This window comes from Anomalospiza imberbis, chromosome 3 (assembly GCF_031753505.1).
Source record: "Anomalospiza imberbis isolate Cuckoo-Finch-1a 21T00152 chromosome 3, ASM3175350v1, whole genome shotgun sequence".
In the NCBI taxonomy this organism is placed as follows: domain Eukaryota; kingdom Metazoa; phylum Chordata; class Aves; order Passeriformes; family Viduidae; genus Anomalospiza; species Anomalospiza imberbis.
Genome location: NC_089683.1, coordinates 36,991,755 through 37,011,323, shown reverse-complemented (window position 1 = coordinate 37,011,323; position 19,569 = coordinate 36,991,755). Strand labels below are relative to the sequence as shown.

Genomic DNA, 19,569 nt, shown 5'->3' with positions numbered 1-19,569 from the left:
GCCAGTCTTCTGATATTTTGTATGCTGTTCAGTTTGCCATGTAGTGTAGTGACACTCTCTAGCAGGGAAGAAAACTGCACTGTGATGAGCATATAAAAGAAAGCTTAAGAGGCTTTGCTTTATATATCCCTGTTGCAACACAAACTATTACACAGGAAAATTCATAGCAGTGTGCCTATGCCTTCATTTTGCATTTCTAATTTGGGACTTCAGCACTTCAGTGTTTCACTGTGATGAAATCGAGGATACATGCATTGAGGATGGTGAAGTTTTGAGATAATGCTGGTTATGAAAGCTGGTATATGGGCATAATAATTTTCTTCCCAACTTTTTCCATCCCATATATTAATTTGTTTCCTGCAGTGACAGGACTTTATAAAGCCCCAGCAAACCACCCAAATAGACAGTTTGTTCTCTCAGACCTAAAGTAGTCTGGGGAAGACGGGAGGAGAATGGAACAGGATTCTGTATCATTCCTACAAACTCATAATGAGGATATTTGGACTGATCTGGTTCCTCTGAATTGGAAACATTCTTGATTTTTCAGAAACCTGTTTCCACTACATTGTATCTCAGAAGTACTTTTTCCTCCCTGCTTTTAAGAGGTGTCTATTTATAGTATTAACTACTTGAATGTTGGATACTTCGGTTTTTAAATAGCATAGATTTATTTGAAGCTCTTGCTAAGACTTCTAAAAATCTTTATAGCTCAGAGCTTTGTAAGTGGGCAAGTGATAAAACAGACATAACTCAGATAATAAGGAGTTAGAAGTCATGTGGAATATCTGTGTCTAATTGCAAAGCATAACTACTCATATAGATTTCTCATTTAAATTCAGTAGCTGTCTCTGGATTTTTATAGATATTGTGTCCCCATTTTTAAGAAGATGAATTTACTTTACAGAGAAGCAGATTTGGTAGTTCCAGAGTGCTAGTTTAAGGACCTAAGTTAAATCTTAAGAATTTAAGGAAGTTGAAATGGATGATTGTAGGCCCCTTACAACCTGAATTATTCTTTTCTAATATCCAACAGGCTCTTCCTTTCTATGGATCCAGTTCATGGGGAAATATCCAGAGCCATGCGGAATCGTGGGATTGAAATTTACATTCCTGGGGAGAATGATGGAAATATATTGGACAGTCTGGATTTGAAGTTACTTCTGCATGGTTTGGGTTTAGTTGGAGATAGTGTCTGTGATGCACTTCTGGCTGTGCATTCAGAAACCAAGGCAGCAATAGCAGGTAAAAAAAGTCTGTTCATTTTTCTTTAGCAACATGGGCTCATTACAGTGCTTTGTAAGGAGACATCAGATACTCACACATTGTCCCTTGCTATCAGGAAGCCAATGTATTCAAAGTGAAAATCAGCAAAATAGAGGGTTTGCACAAGTTGTATTTTGCAGCTGAGTTTTATTCATCGCAGCTGTTTGGTGTCTTATTTTGAGCTGGTCATCTGTTATTTACAGTCTTGTCAGATTTTCTTACTAACCCAGGGAAGAATCCATTCAGCTTTCAGGTCAATAGGATATATTTGTTTTGTATCATGACAGCTAAAGTGGTGTTTTTCAGATTAAAGGGCTGACAGTTTCTAAACATTCGTTTCACTCTAATTGGTGTGTATCTTTCAGGTTCTGTGTCATCTTTGTCACCTTTGCTTCAGGCTGCTGTATTAATTGTGCAGCAAATACAAAGAGGCTTTGGATTAGCAAAGTCTTTTTACAGAGCCTGTTGGGAAGTTTATGGCCGCTCACAACAACTGCAGATTAACCAAAAGGTAAAAATCCTACATTTGAAAGCTTTTCTTAGATCATCTAGATAAGTGAAAAATGTAACTTCATGAGGCTAGTGTTTGAGATCCTCTGTTTCTTAAGTGCCTGAGACAGAGACTGATGAAGATGGTGCTCTTGGAGAGATGAACCAAACAATATCCTGTTTAGACTCTGAGGCTTGTAGTTTGTAACAGCTTCAGCTGAGACTTTGGGATATTCATACTAATGCATCTGTAGCCTGTAACACTGTGCACACTGTCATCTGTAGACACATTCACTTCCTGTTTGAAACTACACAGTGTGTTATTTCACTTCTGGTAGGAATGTTTTGGTACTTTTATTGTGTATGTTATATAGTGTTTGTAGAAGATTTGGTCTATAATAATTTCATAAGAAATACATGTAATTAAAGAGTTTTCTGAGCTATGGTGCTTGAATACATGCTATATGTTTGAATGTGACTCTAAACTGCTTTTTGGTTGTTTGTTGTAGCTTGTGTCAGAATTGGTTACAAGGCATGCTTCCTCTCTGGCTTCCCCTGACACTTGGGGTGAGTCCTTGCTAGCAGTGGGATTGTGGCCAGACTCCCTGCCTTCGGGTCTGTTTGCAGCTGAAGACTCACTCCTTTCCACAGTCCAGAGTGATGGACAGGTCCTGATGTATTGTCTGCATAGACTAAACCTCAGAAATTGCAGGTAGGCAGGAAACTTTTTTTTTTTTTTGTGTAGTAAATGAGAAACAATACATGTGAACTATTCATGATGTCATTGTTTATTGCAAAATCCTGTTTTCATCAAATTGTGCAGGTAGAGATTGTGATTGTCATACTCTGTGCTCCTGTTACCTTTCCATACAACCACTGCAAGTGAAAGTTCAATTATTTACTGCTTTATTATTAAGTCTTCCAAATACATTCAAAATACTTGACTTCTTAATCTTCAATAAGTGCATTTGACTCACTTTGAGAGTTGTTTAGCTGAAATTGTGAATGCAAACACTGGGTTTAGTAGGTAATAAGAGCCCCAAAATTTCTTCCTTCAGTTTCCTTCTAAGCTTTAATAAACTTGAGCACTGAAGTAGTTTAAAGTATACTAATGATTCTCTGGATTTCCAGTTCGCATGTAATCAATTATTCATCAGTAATTTTAGGTCCAGTAGCTTCAGGTAAAAACACAATTTTCCTTCTTCAGACAGAGCTGTCTGAAAGAAGCAGAGGCCCCTGTGCAGGGGGCATATTAAAGAATTTTCTAATGATTTCTTGTGCAATGTAGCTGTTAATTTTTACAACACTGGTGCAAAAACTTAGTTCCTGCCTTCTTTGCTTAATAACCTACTCTGGACTATAGGTATACAGATAGGTACTGTAGGTTGCTTCCAGTGAAACCACAAGCTGCGGAAATTTGTACTAAGATAAAAAGTTGAAATTGTAAACTCTTAGCAATATGCTGTGTGGTTTGCTATTTTTGTTCGGTTTTTTTGTTTATTTTTTACTCACTGACACTTCTTTTCCTGCCTTTGTCTTTTTTAGTATAACTTTGCATATCATTCTGGTGCACAAATCAATTAGAATTTCTCTGTGAAATTCTGTGCATATTCTGTTGGGATAGTGAATGAATTTTTGGCAACAGTGAGCTCCTAATAGTAGACACTGCCAACTGATTTGAAGTTGGAAACTGGTTTTAAAGCAAATAATGGAGGAAAGACCATTGTATTGCTACACTGATGCCTGAAGATGGTTGCATAGCTTGACTTGCAAAATACATTTTTTCCTGGACCTGGCAGTTTGAGCCCTTGATTGCTGTACTTCTTTGTTTCAGGACATTACCAGTGACTCTGCAAGATCTTAGGAAAGTTATGCAGTCCACTAATCCTGAGAGTCTCAAGTTCAGTGCTGTTGAGATAGATGCAAACTGGATGGACGAAATGGAAGTTCTCCAGGCTTCAGTGAAATTGTTCACAGAAAAGGCAACCAATCAAGACTGGAAATTAAGGGTTAAATGGCTAAACTCCTTAGCCAAAAATCTGCCACAGGTGCTTGGTATGTAATCATTTATCTTTGTTTTGTCTAAGGGCTGAATTGTTAATGTTTTTGCAAATCCTAAGTCTTCTATGAAAACATCCAGACCATTCCAAATCAGGAGTTATGAAGACTCTCAACTATCCACACTAATTCAGGGGCATGGAGGCTCCAGGGAGGGACAGAAACAGGTTGTGCATGTTAGGGAAGTAAGGAAATTTGGGCTAAACATTATCCTATATTATTCAACCATGTGTGTAAGTAGTGCTACTTCTGAATTAGTTATTTTTGGATCAGTTTTTCATCTGTATAAGCAAATAAGCCTTTTCACTATTTTTTTAGTGATGGTGAAAGCAGTCAAATGCCTTCTGTGTATCTGGTGTTAAAGTACAAATGCTTAGAAAGCCAAGAAACTGCAGAACTGAGATTTCCTGAAGCAGTGTTTTCTGAACACTCAGGGTAATAGCTGAGATGAACGATTCACTTAATTACAGAATTAATTGCATAAAACTCGTGGAGCATTTAGGCAGCCATTAGTCCAAATAATTCACACATTTAGCTTTCTTCTGTGGCCTGAAGTCTGACCATGCTGTCCCTATATTAATTGCTTCCTCTTTATTTTACTGTTTTTTCAGGCAGGTAGGTCTGTAAGATAGAAAATACGTAAAAAATTAATGAAAAGTGTGCTTTTTTTTCTTATTGTAAAGAAAATACCCCCCCCCCCCCAAAAAAAAAGAAAAAAAAATAGATGTATTGTGAGGAAGATTTGAAGGTATAAATTAATGGATTTTTACAAACCATATTTTACTAGCATACATGTAGTATCACCAGTTCAACTAGAACTCCTTATGGATTTATGTCTTCAGCTGTGACATTTTGGTGCTTTTAAGACCTTTTGGAGCTAATATAAAATATGACCAACCAGCATATCCAAAGTGCATGCACAGATTTGATTCAGTCTGCTTGTGCTGGCTCAGTTGAAGCTATTTTTCTTGATTTGTACTAAACACTCTTTCATGCCCATGTTCTCCCCTCTTTGCCTGCAGATTCAGCGCGGATTCAGCTGGAAGCAGGTGCTGTAGCCCTTGGTTGTTTTTATGCCAGTCCCCTCTCATCTGGAGTCAGCAACATGATCAAGTTACTACAGCCAACTATGACAGGTACCCCTGAAAAAGATGGATGTAAGACATTGCTTCCTTTATTTGTTCTCTGAACACACTGCAACCCTTCTTAGGAAATGTATGTAGCAAAACAAAGGCTAAATTGTAAATGTATGTTGCCTTTGTCATAAAATAAAGTACTAAAAACAAACAAAACAAAAGAAATGACAAAAAATACAAATATTCTTGCTGTCTAGAACAGCAAATATGGCAATTAAATGCATTCATACTATTCAAGTTAGAGATGAGTGCTCTGCCCATGAGTCCTGGCTGTGTATCTCTGACTCAGATGTATTCCTACAGCACAGAGTGATGTTCTGAAGAGTGATTCAAATATTCACTGCCTTTCTGACTTGATAGTTTAGGCACCCTGGTCTTTTTTTCCTCAGGATTTGTGTTAGCCCATCTGAAACCCATGGCTTGGTCTGTAATTTTCCCTTAGTGTTTTGTGGGGAGCTCAGACCTGTGGCTTCTTTTCCAAGCTTGTTAGGTGTATGAAAGCTGCATACAGTGACACTGGGACTTTTATGGAATATCCTGGGTGTCTTGCCTGGACTGTGAGCCAGACTTGAGTTTCTAAGCTCTAACCTCTGTTTAATTGATTGTCACTGTTCCATTTTACAGAACCTGCAGTCAGCTTTAATGCTTTTCTGTTTGTATATCTGGAGTGGGAGAGTTTGACTGCCTTCCTCCTAGGCTGCTTCTTTCTTTCCCTAATGTTCTTGCATAGGCAGGGGGACCAAAAAAAGGATGAGTGATATTTCACTGCTGTCCTGTCTGCCTTTCCAGATGAACATGTGATGCCTCTGGACCCAAGATGGAATATGCAGTTTTTGGAGATCATTAGAAATTCGATGAACTTTGATACAGAAATGGAACACACAGACCAGCTTCTTATGCTTTTGAAGTCTGCAGCAAATCGGTGGGTTACAAAAGAACCCTTGTAGAGAGTGCCCAGTGCCTGTTTACCAGTGCTGAGTAAACACTTGAGATGTCTGCCAAGTGTGGTTTTAGGTTTTGTTACATGTGGTCTAAAATATCAAGCAGAGGTTTTTGTACAGATATTTAAATTCTTTGCTTCCGTTTTCTGGAGATGCATGCTAAACACAATCACTTAATATAGGAGCAGAGCTCCCAGCATTCCATACAGGCTGCAGTACTTCAAGGACAAATCAGACCTGTGGGATAAAGCATTAAAGAGGCAGAAGCAGCAGTGTGGGATCACTGACAAAACTTAAATAGTTGTCCTGGTTTTGGATTTTGACTGTTTTTCCTAATGAGATTAAAAAGTACACAGATTTTGAAGTTAAAATGTAAGAAAGCAGCTGCTTACATATCCTACAGGCTGTGATGTTGCATCTGTTTAGTAGCTCACTGGTTTTTCCTTCCTGGTGAAGTCAGGAATCTGCTCCTTGTGACCTTGCTTCTACAGAAACCATATTCAAGCAATTAGTTGTGTTGCACCTTATACTTCCATAATACACTGAATATATTCTGTCACTTTGCTGTTCAAATGCCATGTTGTAGTTCACCACACTCATAAGGCCAAGGTTTAAAACAGTACTGGATTGATAACAACTTTATTTTTACTTCAGGGCGGTGTTATTTCTTGACCGAGAAAAGAGGAGTTACCTTGAGAAGAGTTTGATTGCCAGCAAGAAGCCAAGAAACAGTGTCTTAAGAATGTCTCTAGATTTCCACAAAAGTGGGTTGATTTCTGCTGCTCCTTTTGGTTCTGTAGTCAATTTGAAATATGGTTCATTTGCATTGTTATGAAATGTGTACTTTTGACATGGTATGTGAAGAAACAATATGTGAATGTAAAGCAGTCGAATGAGGACTAGTGTGGTATCTAACACATTATTCCTTAATTAGATATACTGTAGGCTACATTGTTTATGTCCTGCCTCTATGAGGTAATCAGTGAATATGATTTTTATCTTAATTAACCAAACTTTAGGATAACAGTGGAGAGAAACTGGAATAGTGTTCTGTCTTTAGTTAACAAGAATAACCAAATTCTTCAGATGCGTTTTTGCTTTATGTAAGTAGGAAGTTTTACTTCTGAAGCAAAGGGTAAAATTTAGTGATGAGGTTAGCATGCTTCATAGAAGCAATTGATCAGGGTTTTTTAATGTGATGGGTTTTTTAATAGATATATAAAATGCATAGAGGTAACAGAGAATTGTGAAAATAATGAAGGGCTACTTTTATTGTTTCATTTCTTGGATCTTTTCAGGTTGTGGGGTTTTTTTCCAATCATAGACATTGTTCTAGTGATCAGAAGTTGACCCATATGTGTCATGTGATGTGGCTGGAATATTCAGTCTCTGCCTTTCTTTTCTTCTTCCCCAAACCTCAGATCCAGGAAGTTACAACTGTCTTCCTCATGGAGTCGTGGTCAACCTTGCTGCTTTCTTTGAACTTTGGGATGCATTTGCACTTCACTGGGTGAAGTCTACTCAGGTGGCCTTAAGTGATGATGACACACATGATGTGAGTAGACTTTCCACATTACATTTATGGAAGTTAGGTGAAATGAAATTGTGTGCAGACACTATTTGTAGTTTCAGGGACCATGGCATAAAGTGCAGTGTTTCTGCTTGTATTCAGAATATGCCTAACAGTAGGCAAATGATCATATTTGTTTCAGTGGCTCTAATTCTTGCTTAGGATGGCATGAACTGTGCTGTAGGAGTGCCTGTTTCTCTCCACTGATGATAAATAGAGTATCCATTTCTATCTATGATAAGAATGTCTGAACCTGGACATCTGACATGCAGGCCACAGAGGTGTTTCACTTCTCCCTTTCCCTTTTCAGACCATGAATATAATTTTGCTGAAATCTTGACATTGTAGACTTGGTGCAGGGTTTGGTTGGTTTTGGCTGCTGTAGTTCCCCTTGCTGGTGTGGTATTTTTAGAGAACCTGAGTCCTGGTTGTGTAGCACTAAATACAAAATATTCTGGGACTCTGAAATTAATAAAAGTGACAGTGGGTTTGCTTTTTCTCCTGCTTGAAGTAGGAAGTGTTGTGTAACCTGTGGCAGTGGTAACACTGTAAGCTCCTTGGCTGGTTCCTAGGTTTTGTGCTGCTCACTGTGGCGGGACCGGTTGTGGGCCGTCTCTGACTCTGTCACAGTGGATTCACCAGGGTTGTCACTCCTGGCTCTGCACTGGCACTGGGTTATGAAACACCTAATTGACAGAATTCCTCAGATGCTTATTGGATCAGACCAGAACAAGTGAGTAGCTTTGTTTGGTGGCTTTTGATTTGTTTCTGTTAAATGGCTGTATAAATTACTCTTTTCTGTAGTGTTATAGCTGCTAAGCATTGTTTAGATTAGTGTCCCAAGTCGTGTTCCATTAGTGATGCAAATAACAACATAGTTCGTTTTCAAAATCTGTGTTTCCTAGGATTGTGCTTCTGCTTGCTCAAATGATCATCTAGAATTTTTACCCCTTTAGTGAAAGGATGAGAGAAAGACTTCCTTATGCATCCTTTTGCCTTGTTTCTCAAACTTCTGTTAACTGTGGGCTTTTTTTCTCCCATTTGTCCCTCCCTTTTTTTATTTTTCCCCTCTATAAGGATTTCCAGGGAAATTCAATCCGTTTCACAGCAGATTCAGAACTGCTTGGTCAATCCTGCTGGTATTTCAGCCAATATGAAGATACTACAGAAGTCTCTAGGAAGACCCCTTCCTTTTAAGGTATCAATACTATATTTGCAAGGGATTTGTATTTCCAGCAATGGCCAGAGAGCCTTTAAAATATTTACAGCACTTGGTTTTCAGGACAGCGAAAACACAATTCTTTTATGTTTTTTAGATTGATTAAAAAGAGAATTTCGGCACATATGAATGTACATATCTTTTGAGAAATATATCAGTTATCCAGATATAGCATTCCTACTAGTAATTATGCTATGTATAGAAAATATTTACTTAATAGCAAGTGCCTGAGCATTACTCCTTGCTGTATTTTGGAGGCTTGTGAATATCAATATGCCACTTGCTTATTCAGTGAACATAGGTGTATTTAGAACAGCCTGTGCACTTTCTTTTATGCAGCACAGGGTGGGGCTGCCTTATGACTTTCCAAAACAAGGCCTCTTAAATTTGACAGTTTTGGAGTTTGCTCTCCATATATTTCAGAATTTGTTGTAATTCAATAAAAAAAAATTCAGTAAATTTTCTAAAGAATACAAGTCCCTGTTTAAAAGGGGTGTACAAGTAGTCATATGCAGTTGTGTTGGTCACTAGTACTTAGACCTAGGTTTTTATGATCTCTCTCAAGGATACTCAGCTATCAAAAAATGCACATAGTTACTTTATGAGACTTAATGCACTGAAAAGCATTCAGTGCTTACTAAGAATTTGTAAAGATCCAAATGTATTTAGACATCCAAATGTATCTTAATAGATCTAAACCTCCAAATGTATTTAAATTGCTGGTGTAAACTGTAATTTCTTGTAAGGGACAGTAGCTCCTGGTATTCTTTTATAATTTTGTGTATTTATTGCCCTTGATTTAGCTAAGTTGCCCAGTTAAAGTACTATTTGTCTGCATGATCTATGTAGGTTCTTCATGAAGGGAAAAAGCCCTAACTTGACAAGGAGGAATTGTAGCCACCTGTTTCAGTTTCAGTCTTCCTGCTGTATTGAGTCAGGCTACTAAAAGATGATTTTTAAGCTGTTGTTGCAGGCTGGTTGTATATACTTGTACTTTAGTTGTGTGCATGTGAATTTGGAATCTTAGTTCTGTCTGCAGTCAAAAATCTTGTTTGTGGTTTTGTTAGCACTGCTGAAACAAATTGTCCTTCTCGTGTTTCCAGGATAAACTGGGCATGGAATGTTTTTCTCAGTTAAAAGCTCTCAGCAAACCACTGAACATCTTGGAGCTAAGATTGGCCTGTGGAGAAAGTAGATGGCAGGAAAAAATGTGCTGTGTGAAAATTGCTGCCACAGGAGTGAAGATGAAGAAAGCATTGCTGCAAGCTGATGGCCTGATAATAAGAGCCAATCATGTAGAAGATGTTAGTCTGGGTAGGTAACACTTGTGAAGAGCCCGGCAGGATGATTTCTGCCATCTCCATTCTTTTGTACACGGATGGAAAGGATGTTAAATGCTCACTGACAAGAAGCATAGTACATGCATTTATGTGCCTCTTTTATTCTGTCAAACAGGTCAGCTGCAGATATTTTTGAAAGCTGTGCATTCACAGCTGAAAGCAGAAGGAGTCACATATAGTTATTCAGAAGAAAGGCTTCCTGAAGACACCATTTCCAGCCAGTTAGACCCTGCCCTGCTAAACCAGCTCTGCAGTCAGGTTCAGCTGTGGCCTGCAATGGAATACATAGGGGTGCTCTGGCAGTACAAACTAACAGCAGATTATGTGGCCAAGGCTTGTGGAAGAAGGTAAGAAGTTTGGAGAAAGAACTCCTATATTCCTTGCGTGATATTCCAAATCCCTAGCTGGAAGCTGTAACTTTGGTGCTTTATATCTGCATGTAAACCTGTATGTATGTATTTTTAATTTATATACCCCTGTGTGTATGTGCATCTCTATCTGTGCTGCACACAAACAGATGTGTATCAGGAATCAACAGAAGGTGTATATATTATATCTTGTGTATATTGCTGGGGGCTACTGCAGAAAAACTGAATTAGACCTGTAGAAAGGAAGTAGTTTAGCATGCATGCTTCCTTTTGTGTAAACTATACACACATAGAATCATAGTTTAAATTAACATTAATTTAAGAAGTGTTAGTGGTGTTTTAAGGGGGCAAGTGTATTTGGATTTAGTCTGGTTTACCATTCCTTAAAAGAAAGCTATTCTTTTATGCATTTCAGTGAAAGTAATTTTTTTGTGTAACGGGACTCTTAGCATCACTGGTTCACTCTTGAATTCAGCAATGTTCTGACTTTTCACAAAAGCTATAATGCTAGAAAATGGTTTGTCCCCAAATGTTTTGCTCAACATGGAGCTTCTAGCTACAGGAGTATCACACTTTTCTCTCTTTTTCTTGCGTTTAGATTTTGTTAGCTTTGAAGGAGTCAAGTGTTTTGAGTATTATTTGGGTGTATGTTCTTCCCCAACATTTGGAACGCTGTCATTTTAACCTTTTGGTGACTTTGCTTGCCATTCTTAATTTGTTTTACTATCCAAGTGTTGGAACTCTGATGGTTGGTATTCCAACATCCAAGTGATTTATTTCATGTGCCCTGCTTAAGCACTGCTTAGGTTGTATTTTTTTTTTACCTGCTACAGGAAGAACTGCAGTCAAGACTTAAGTGCCTGTTCAGATATAGCTCAGTTCATAACTTTTTCTTTGAAGTTGACACCAGCAGCTTCTCACCAGCTCTCTGGACTGTGGCACTTGTTACACTTAAATGAAGTAAGAACAAGTTTTATTTTAATTTCATTAAGTCAGATCTTTAATTAATCTTCCTGAAGTTTTCAAAGGTTCTTCAAAATAGGTATATCACGAAGATTTTTGACATGTAGTTTTTCTATGTCTGCCTGATAAAAGCTGTTCCTCCTTTTAACAAGAAAGGTTATTAACTGCAAGCCTTAAGAAAATGTAATTAAAACACAATGTTGAAAGATAAAAGACAACAAAGTCTTAAATAAAACAGTTTTGTACAAATTTGTATGGTAGTATTGTTCCATACATCTATCCGTGACTTAAGGGGAAATTGTTTGGTTGGCAGGTACCACCCTGGTTGTATCTATGTATGCAAAAGTAATTTTGTGCTGAAAAATGCTTTCCTCTGTTGCCATGCCTCTAAAATTTTTTAGTTCTGTTGCAAATCAAACAGACTGATAAAGCTACTTGATAGATTTTCTGTAGAACATTTAATAACTCTGCTTAATATTTATGAGGCAGTGGTTGTGTTCCCACAAAGCACAGTAAAACACAAGTTCACCTTAAATGCTTCAGAGCAGAGTATTGGATGGCTTTACCTGTTTCATGCCTCTGCATGTATTGTCTGTTGTAACAAAAGGTTACAATACACAATACACATAATATGCTGCATATTTCACAGACAGGAGACAGTGCTGGCCTCAGGAAGTTTACTCTTCATTGAGGAGATGCAAGCAAATGCTATGTGAATTTGGAATGTGTGTGAATGTGTGTGCTTAATTCTCTTTTGCTCCCTGTACATTATTCTCACCTCTAGGTTTTTTGTTTCTCCTTAGATATCCCCTGAAGAAATGTCTCTTCTGTCATCTCAGCTAGTTAATGCTGTGTTAGCATCCTTTTGGAGCAGTACTTTCACCACAGACCCAAATTACTGGTTGACTTGGAGGCCACTGCCTACAACAGAGGAAAACAACTTCTCTAAATCCCATGTGAACCAGTCTATGAAGGTTTGTCTCTTCTGACCTAATCAAATTCTAGGCTGAATGCTCTTGTTGACTAATTCAAGTTTTCTAAAGCAATATTGTAAGTTCTAGCATAGTCAGAGCAAATTGCATCTGAACAATCTAACTCTTAATCTCTTGATTTAGGGCCCAGGCATTTTGACCAGAGCTGTTTTCTCAAAGTGCTTCTTTGAAATTCTAACTAGCAGCAGCAAGACAAGTCAGTGGGATGTGAGTGGGCTTCCTGTCTTGTCATCATCCCATGTAACACTGGGAGAATGGATGGAGAGAGCACAGCAGCTTCACAAAGTCAGCACAGCGCTGTGGACCAACCTGGCTGTCTCTTCAATAGTAGATTTTAGGTATTAAGACTTCTCTTCCACATATATGTTATTTAAATCAAGCATGTTACAGAAGGTTGCTTACTGTGTGTAAATGTTTTCTCATTCCTTTTTCTCCAGACACACAGATGCTAGACTGCAAGGAATAATGCTAGGCAGACAGCTCTCTGCCCTGGTAGATCTGATTCCAATGGATCTTCAAGAAGAATTTTTGGAGTGCTGTGAGAAGCTCTACCTCAAGGATCCTGTTGCATATGAGTACCTTCTCAAGATACTTGAAGGCATCACTGATCAGGAAGTACTTCCTAAAGAATTCCTGTTTCTTCTGCTCACTTGCTTGCATCAGTTCTATGGAGAAGGGCTTCAGGAGTTACCAGAGACAGCTTGGCGAGGAAGCCTCTGGGTGAGCATTGGCTTGGTGCAGATCCAGATGTGGATTCCACAGACCAGGTTTGATCCAGCTGTTAAAAGAGAATACAAGCTCAAATACTCAAAAGAAGAGGTGAGTATGAAGCCAAGTTGGCTTTTACCTTTGTTATGTATAAAATCAACGAGTTTGGCTTGGTCATGATTTTTAAACTATACAGTTAGAACTTCTTTTAATGTTCAAGAAGTTGATGTACCTCCTTGGTTACTAAAATCAGAACTGCTGTGAACTGTTTATTCTTTCCTTTTTAGTTATACCAGCTGGAGTGTGAATGGAAAACACATGATTTTTCATCCCAGCTGCATACAGGAAAAAGTATTGAAGATGAAACAGTCAGCAACTATATTCATCCCCATATCAGGTAACACCCAGGCACTGAACCCATCTCTTTTAGAGTGGACATGTCATCTTTGTGTGCTCAGGCTCTGAAGCTTTACAATTTCTCTCTCTTTCTGTAGAAACTAGAGTTGCTGGTTTTAAAATATCAATCTGCATATTGAGGTGGTAGAGAAAAAGCAGCCGTGCTTTTAAATTTAAATTACAGTACTTTCCTTAAATTGTGACAATATTATCAATCAGTTGAAATGAAATGAATTATCTATCACTGTAGTTTCTCAAAGCCGTTATACATGCCAGTGCTATTTTGCAAAGTTCTTCAGTTGATATTACTGGGGAGAAATCTACATATGTGTATTTTCGGAATAGCCTTTGCCTGTGTTGCTGTGGCTGAATTAAATTTCTTACCACACAGAGTACACTGTTGTCATTCAGAATCTGTAGCCACTGTTACTTTGAGGCTTTTTGTACATTTTTTATCAGAGGAACTTGAGGAGGAAATTTTAAGCCAAGAAAGCTTTCTCTTTTCTGCAGCCTTCCAGGTCTGTTCTGTGTACATGAAGATAAAAACTGTCTATTATTCATTATTTTCCACTTTTAATAGGAATTTTTGGCTTCATTGTTATACACATAGACGATCTGGTAGTTCCATGCTTCTGCTTAAAGAGAATGATAGTAATTGAAAACAGGTTCTGAATGGCTGAGTTTTACCAATTGCTTGTGGTAATATTATTTTTTTTTTCTTAATGTTCACAGAGCTGTCAGGTAGCAAGAAAAAAGTACTTGAAGTTTGTTGAAGTGGCAGGGAATGAGGAAATCTACACCTGTGGGCTAAAAAGCAGTCCCTTGTTTTTTCCTTATTTGCTGTTTCACACAAAATAGCAGAGTACTTTCTGATTAATCTTTTCCCGTATCTAACTGCTATGTTAGATCTATTTAAACAAGTTCATATAAAAAATATTTCCATGTCTAAACCGGTCAATGTCATTTCTTACCAGGCTGTTGTGTGAAAGAATGCAAAGGTTGAAGGAGCAAATAAGCAGTCTTTCTAGAAGGAAGGCCTTCAGGCCTCCAGCTCCACTGTACGATTGCTTATACCAGGAGGCTCACCAGTACATCAGCAGCATAGCACGGACTTCCGCAGTCCAAGACCTTCTAGCCCACCTCCTGCAGTTCCTCCGTGGAGAGAGGCCTAAATCACTGCAGGCTATACAGAAGCTGTTAAATGAAGAGGCATCATGGCAACAATCACACCATCAGTTTAGAAAACACCTGGCAGAGGAGTACGCTGTGTTCCCTGATGCCATCATTCCCCTCCAAGCTGCCATCCTGCAGCTGCAGCATGGCATGCGATTAGTGGCTTCTGAAGTGAATGCAGTGCTGCAGAGCTCTGTGTGCCCAGCTGATCTCAGCAACCTCCTCACTTCTTTGTTGGCGTTTCCTTCTGTTGACCGTGCCTTTCCCACATACTTTGCTCGGGCAGAAATTTTATGCTCAGTGAATTCAGTTGGGGTACTTAATGGACTTAAAAAGTTCTCTCTGAAGCACTCTGAGGGAGGATCTGAGGGAGCTGAGCAGCCTTCCCCAACTCTGGAGCAGCTCCTGGTGAATGCTTTGTTGTATCTTCAATGCCATGTACTATCCAGAGGAGAAATGGACCAGAAATCTCTGCAGCTCTTCAGACATCTGTGTCGGGTAAGCTCTGGATGTCCATAACTGGGAGTCTTGCTCTGAGCTTGTCCCCTGTGGAAGACATGGATCTGCTAAAACAGCTCTAGAGGAGGGCCACACAAATCATCACGGGGCTGGATCACCCCTCTTGTGAAGAAAGGCTGACAGAGTTGGGGTTGTTCTGCTGGGGGAAGAGATGTCTCTGAGGAGACCTGGTTGTGGCTTTTCGGTTTATAAAAAGGAGGGAAGGAGGCTTTTTACCAAGTCTTGTAGAACAAGGCATAAGAGTTTTAAACTGAAAGAGGGTAAATCTAGATCAGGTATGAAAATAATTGTTTAGAAATGTGTATGGTGAGACACAGGAATTGGTTGTCCATAGAAGTTGTGGATGCTGCAACTCTGAGTGTTTGAGAGTGATTGGATGGGGCTTTGAGCAACCTGGTCTAGTGGAAGATGCCCCTGTCCATGGCAGAGGGGTTGGATTAGACGATCTTTAGATATCCTTATCTTGATAATTATTAGTATGATGTTCTTTAAAATCTTCTATTTTTTTCCCAATTAATTGTAAAAGATAATCTAATATACTGGATTAACTTGTTTGAATTTATCAAGGCATAAAACAATAGCCTGTAATAATTAGCAAAGTTTTTATTTATGTAAGAAAAACCCCAAACAACAAAACCCAAAGGTGGGCACACAAAAAAAACCCACCCCAATGCAAACTTTGTTGAGAGTTTCTTTATTAAATATTTAAGAAAGGAGACTAGAACTTGGTCAAGTACTCTGATGTGTATTGTCTTTGCATTTTCCTCATTAGCTTGTTAAGAGGGCAGTTCACAAATGTTAGATGGCTTTGATTTCTACTGTTGTAAACCACAGAGGAGGGAAAAGGCAAGCATAATAGATGCTGTCCCATTAATGGAATAGGAGATGATTTTATATGTTAACTTGTGAAGAAGCATCTTGCTTTGTGTTTCCTTAGGCGATTGTAAATGAATGGGATGAACAGGAGCGCCGTGCCCAAGAGCAGGAGGCAATGAAACGCAGCCTGTACAGATACAGAAGTAAAAGTCATGGGAAAGGACAGAGCGAGGAAGAAGAGGAAGAAGAAGAATTTAGGAGAAGATTTCCTTTTCATGAAAAGGTAATAGCTGTAACTCTGTTAAGAAACACAAAAATTACATCTGAAGTTGTCCTGAAAATAAATGCTGTAAATGACATGAGGAATGAAGCAGTTTTTCCTTCAACCAAAAGCCAGGTTGGGGTAGATTTTGATAGGTATTCAGTTATGTGCCTGTGGTTTATTTTACCTTCTGGTTGAAAAATGTTGTTGGGATTAATTTCCAGGCTTGAATTGTGATTTGGGTGAATAATCTCAAATTATATCACTTAATGATAATACCGTTAGTTGTAAAAAGCTGGAATTTTATTTATTTAGCAGGTAAGGTCATCTGAGGTTCTACTCTGTGTGGAGAAGGCTGATCTCCTTGATTAAATAAAGCAGCTGGGACGAAGCTGTTCAGGTCCTAAGCAACCACACAGTGTTGAGGTGGTTTATCAGCAGACACAGCTGCTGCTGCTTTTTCTGCAAAGGAGTTTAGTTGGCAGCAGCTCAGGGATCACTGTACTGCACTCTTGCCTGCTGTAGTTTTGCCCTGGAATGTTCTGTACAGCTGTGTTCAGTTTCAGACTGGCAGTCTCTCTATTTGGTACCAGCTGCAAATCATTAGCAAGTCATTGTAATGCCAAAAAAAGCAAAAGAGGAGATAGGGAGAGGAGGCATTAAAGGAAGAAATTAAAATTTAGTTTTGATTATCATGTAATTTGCAGGACTTTGAAGATATCACAGCTCAGCCAAGCCTAGAAGAAAAAATGGAAACTGAAGATCCAGTGGAAGACCAGCTGGAAGTTGGCAGAGCCCTTTTGTCCAAGAGCTCTATGCAAATAGTAATGAAGGTTCATCAGCAGTTGTGCTTAAACTTTGCTCGATCCCTGTGGTATCAACAGAGTCTGCCTTCTCATCAAGCCAAGCATTATTTCAGTACATTTATTTCCTGCTATCAGACTGGTGCATGCCTGGTGTCACAATTCTATCCTTTAATTGGTAAGACTGCTAGCAGTATTTCAGATACACCGGTTTAGATTTGTAAAGATTTGTTTCAAAATAATCACATTACAGGTCATGAAAAACACCTGTTATGGGGAAAATGCACAAAACAGGAAATTCTTTTTGCAGATAATTTGTCCCATGTTCAGAATTATCTTGTGAAATGCTTTGATTATTTTTATTCTTCTCTGCATTTTTTGATTCCATTTGGTAATATAGAGGACCAACACAGTTTAAAAATGTATTGACTACTGAGTGAAATTTTGATCATAGGATCTGCATAGTCTTGTGGAAGATAAAGCACGTGAAGAAATTTTTCAGAAGTAAATTTTGCAATGAAATTCATTAAAGAATTGTTTTAAATTTAGTTTATGTCTATAAAGCAAAAAGAAAAAAGGTATAATGGGATTTTTTCCCTGAATTTGCAAAAACGTGATATGTAAACTTTTTAAACAATGTGTGAGAACTCAGAATCATCACTTGTTAAAGCACAGCTATGTATTTCAGTTCTGATCTAATAAAGGCATGTGTGCAATTAAGATGAAGCAGATAAGGGCTGTTGTTTCTACAGTACCTTATTTTTGTGTTTGCACCTGAGCCATAATGTACGTGGGAGTTTTTCTGAGTGTTGGATTACTTTTCCGTAGAGCCTTGCTTTATAGTAGTATCTCCTTGATGTAAATTTATATACAGAGGAACTGTGTTCTTCTGACAGGATTACAGCCTGTCTTTACGACTCTCGTACTTTCATAGAAAAGTCTGATAAAATAGAGAATATAAACTCTAAGTATGTCTCGTGTTCCATACTCCATCTCATTGTTCCAGTGTCATAGTCTTATATCCTTGTAAAAGATAACACGGTAAGGATTGGAATACAGTGGGGAAAAAAGCCCCTAACTTTATCTATTCAACTGAAAAAAGAACTAATAGCATGTGTGATGTCTTCCTTACTTGCTCCCTAGGTGCTGAAATGAATGACAGTCTTTTGGGAAGCCAACTTCTGCTGAGCACTCTTCTTCACAATACCTTTTTTGAGGAAGTGACTTCAGATCTTGTGCTGCAGCAAGATGGCCCCTATGACTTCTATCAGCATCCCAATATTCAGCAAGTCCGACAGTGCCAACCTGTACTTGACAATTTTGCTAAAGAAATAAATGGGCTACTGCAGGAATGGCCAGAGCATCCTGTACTTGTGCAGGTAAAAACACCTCAACAAACTGGAGCATTTTAGGATTGCATTTATGTGTGAATATGTTTATAGATATGTGCATACACATTGATATGCTTGCCTAGATACTGTATTACTTATGCAGATGTTTTGAAGTCATACCTGTTTATTCATAAAAGGTACAGGTATTGCTGTGTGTATTATAACCATTCTATTTTAATCATGAAATGTTAAATGGAATTCTCCCAATTCAGAACTTAGAGTTTTAAGCAATCTTCAGTCTGCCACAGCTCAAAGATCCCTGAGGTTTGGCTGCTTCTACTCAGTTTTTTTCTGAAGTTTTCATTCATAATGCCTTAGAATAATTATTTTTAGTCCCTCTTATGGCATGTATGTTGTCTTCAGGTTACATTTCTTGGGGTAATGTAGAAACTCAGATTCCATAGGAACTCTTTGCATTAGGTCATTTCTGCTCCCTTCCCTAAGTGTGTTGGCCTTACTGAACTCCTAGTGAGCTTATACTAAATTGAGAAAGCAATTTAAAAATGCGTAAAAAAGAAAAATATTCTTATCTCTTGTGAGAGTCAGTTATGCTTGTAGAAATTAACTCAATTTCATGGCTTTTCTGTTGAAGTGCAGTTACTAAGGGCTGAATGTTTTTGTTTTTGCTTTGCAGCTGTTAGTTGTGATGGACAGAATCCGGAGTTTTCCACTTTCTAGTCCTCTCTCAAAGTTTCTGAATGGCTTGGAAATTCTTCTTGCAAAGGCACAGGTAAGAAGAAGGCTAAGGGAAAGTTCATTTTTCTCTTTTATAAATTTTCTTACCTATATTTGGTTCCATGTTACAAACACAGTACATAAAAGCTGTCTGCTTGTCAGGATTTGTGAAAGTGAACTTGCTCCCTGCTGAAAGTTTAAAGAGCAAGAACCCAGTAACGCAGGGTAATGCAATGAGTTTTGCCAGGCAGTGATTAATTTCTGGCTTTGTGTAAAGGGGAACTTTTCTTTTCTAGGACTGGGAGGAGAACGCTAGTCGGGCCCTGTCTCTGCGGAAGCATCTTGATCTGGTCACACAACTGATTATTCAGTGGCGTAGACTGGAGTTGAAGTAAGAATTGTCCTTCCATGCTGCTTTTCCTTAGATACTGTAAGCTTTCATCTCCACATGGAGGCACAATTCCAATGCGGAGGCACAATTCCAATA

General features: G+C 38.5%; 1 protein-coding gene across 3 annotated transcripts in view; it reads left to right on the top strand.

The window, feature by feature from the left end:
- Positions 1-19,569, top strand: part of MDN1 (midasin AAA ATPase 1) — a 90,481-nt gene that overhangs the window by 43,773 nt on the left and 27,139 nt on the right. For all 3 annotated transcript variants that reach the window (XM_068184036.1, XM_068184034.1, XM_068184035.1), the window contains exons 46-68: positions 1,034-1,242; positions 1,629-1,774; positions 2,262-2,464; positions 3,587-3,807; positions 4,833-4,946; positions 5,736-5,868; positions 6,542-6,651; positions 7,309-7,442; positions 8,030-8,190; positions 8,535-8,655; positions 9,780-9,990; positions 10,132-10,363; positions 11,218-11,344; positions 12,151-12,321; positions 12,463-12,677; positions 12,777-13,158; positions 13,335-13,444; positions 14,418-15,114; positions 16,073-16,234; positions 16,921-17,194; positions 18,160-18,395; positions 19,042-19,137; positions 19,379-19,473. In XM_068184036.1, the coding sequence (XP_068040137.1) occupies positions 1,034-1,242; positions 1,629-1,774; positions 2,262-2,464; positions 3,587-3,807; positions 4,833-4,946; positions 5,736-5,868; positions 6,542-6,651; positions 7,309-7,442; positions 8,030-8,190; positions 8,535-8,655; positions 9,780-9,990; positions 10,132-10,363; positions 11,218-11,344; positions 12,151-12,321; positions 12,463-12,677; positions 12,777-13,158; positions 13,335-13,444; positions 14,418-15,114; positions 16,073-16,234; positions 16,921-17,194; positions 18,160-18,395; positions 19,042-19,137; positions 19,379-19,473 (4,560 nt within the window). The remainder of the gene's footprint in view (positions 1-1,033; positions 1,243-1,628; positions 1,775-2,261; positions 2,465-3,586; positions 3,808-4,832; positions 4,947-5,735; positions 5,869-6,541; positions 6,652-7,308; positions 7,443-8,029; positions 8,191-8,534; positions 8,656-9,779; positions 9,991-10,131; positions 10,364-11,217; positions 11,345-12,150; positions 12,322-12,462; positions 12,678-12,776; positions 13,159-13,334; positions 13,445-14,417; positions 15,115-16,072; positions 16,235-16,920; positions 17,195-18,159; positions 18,396-19,041; positions 19,138-19,378; positions 19,474-19,569) is intronic.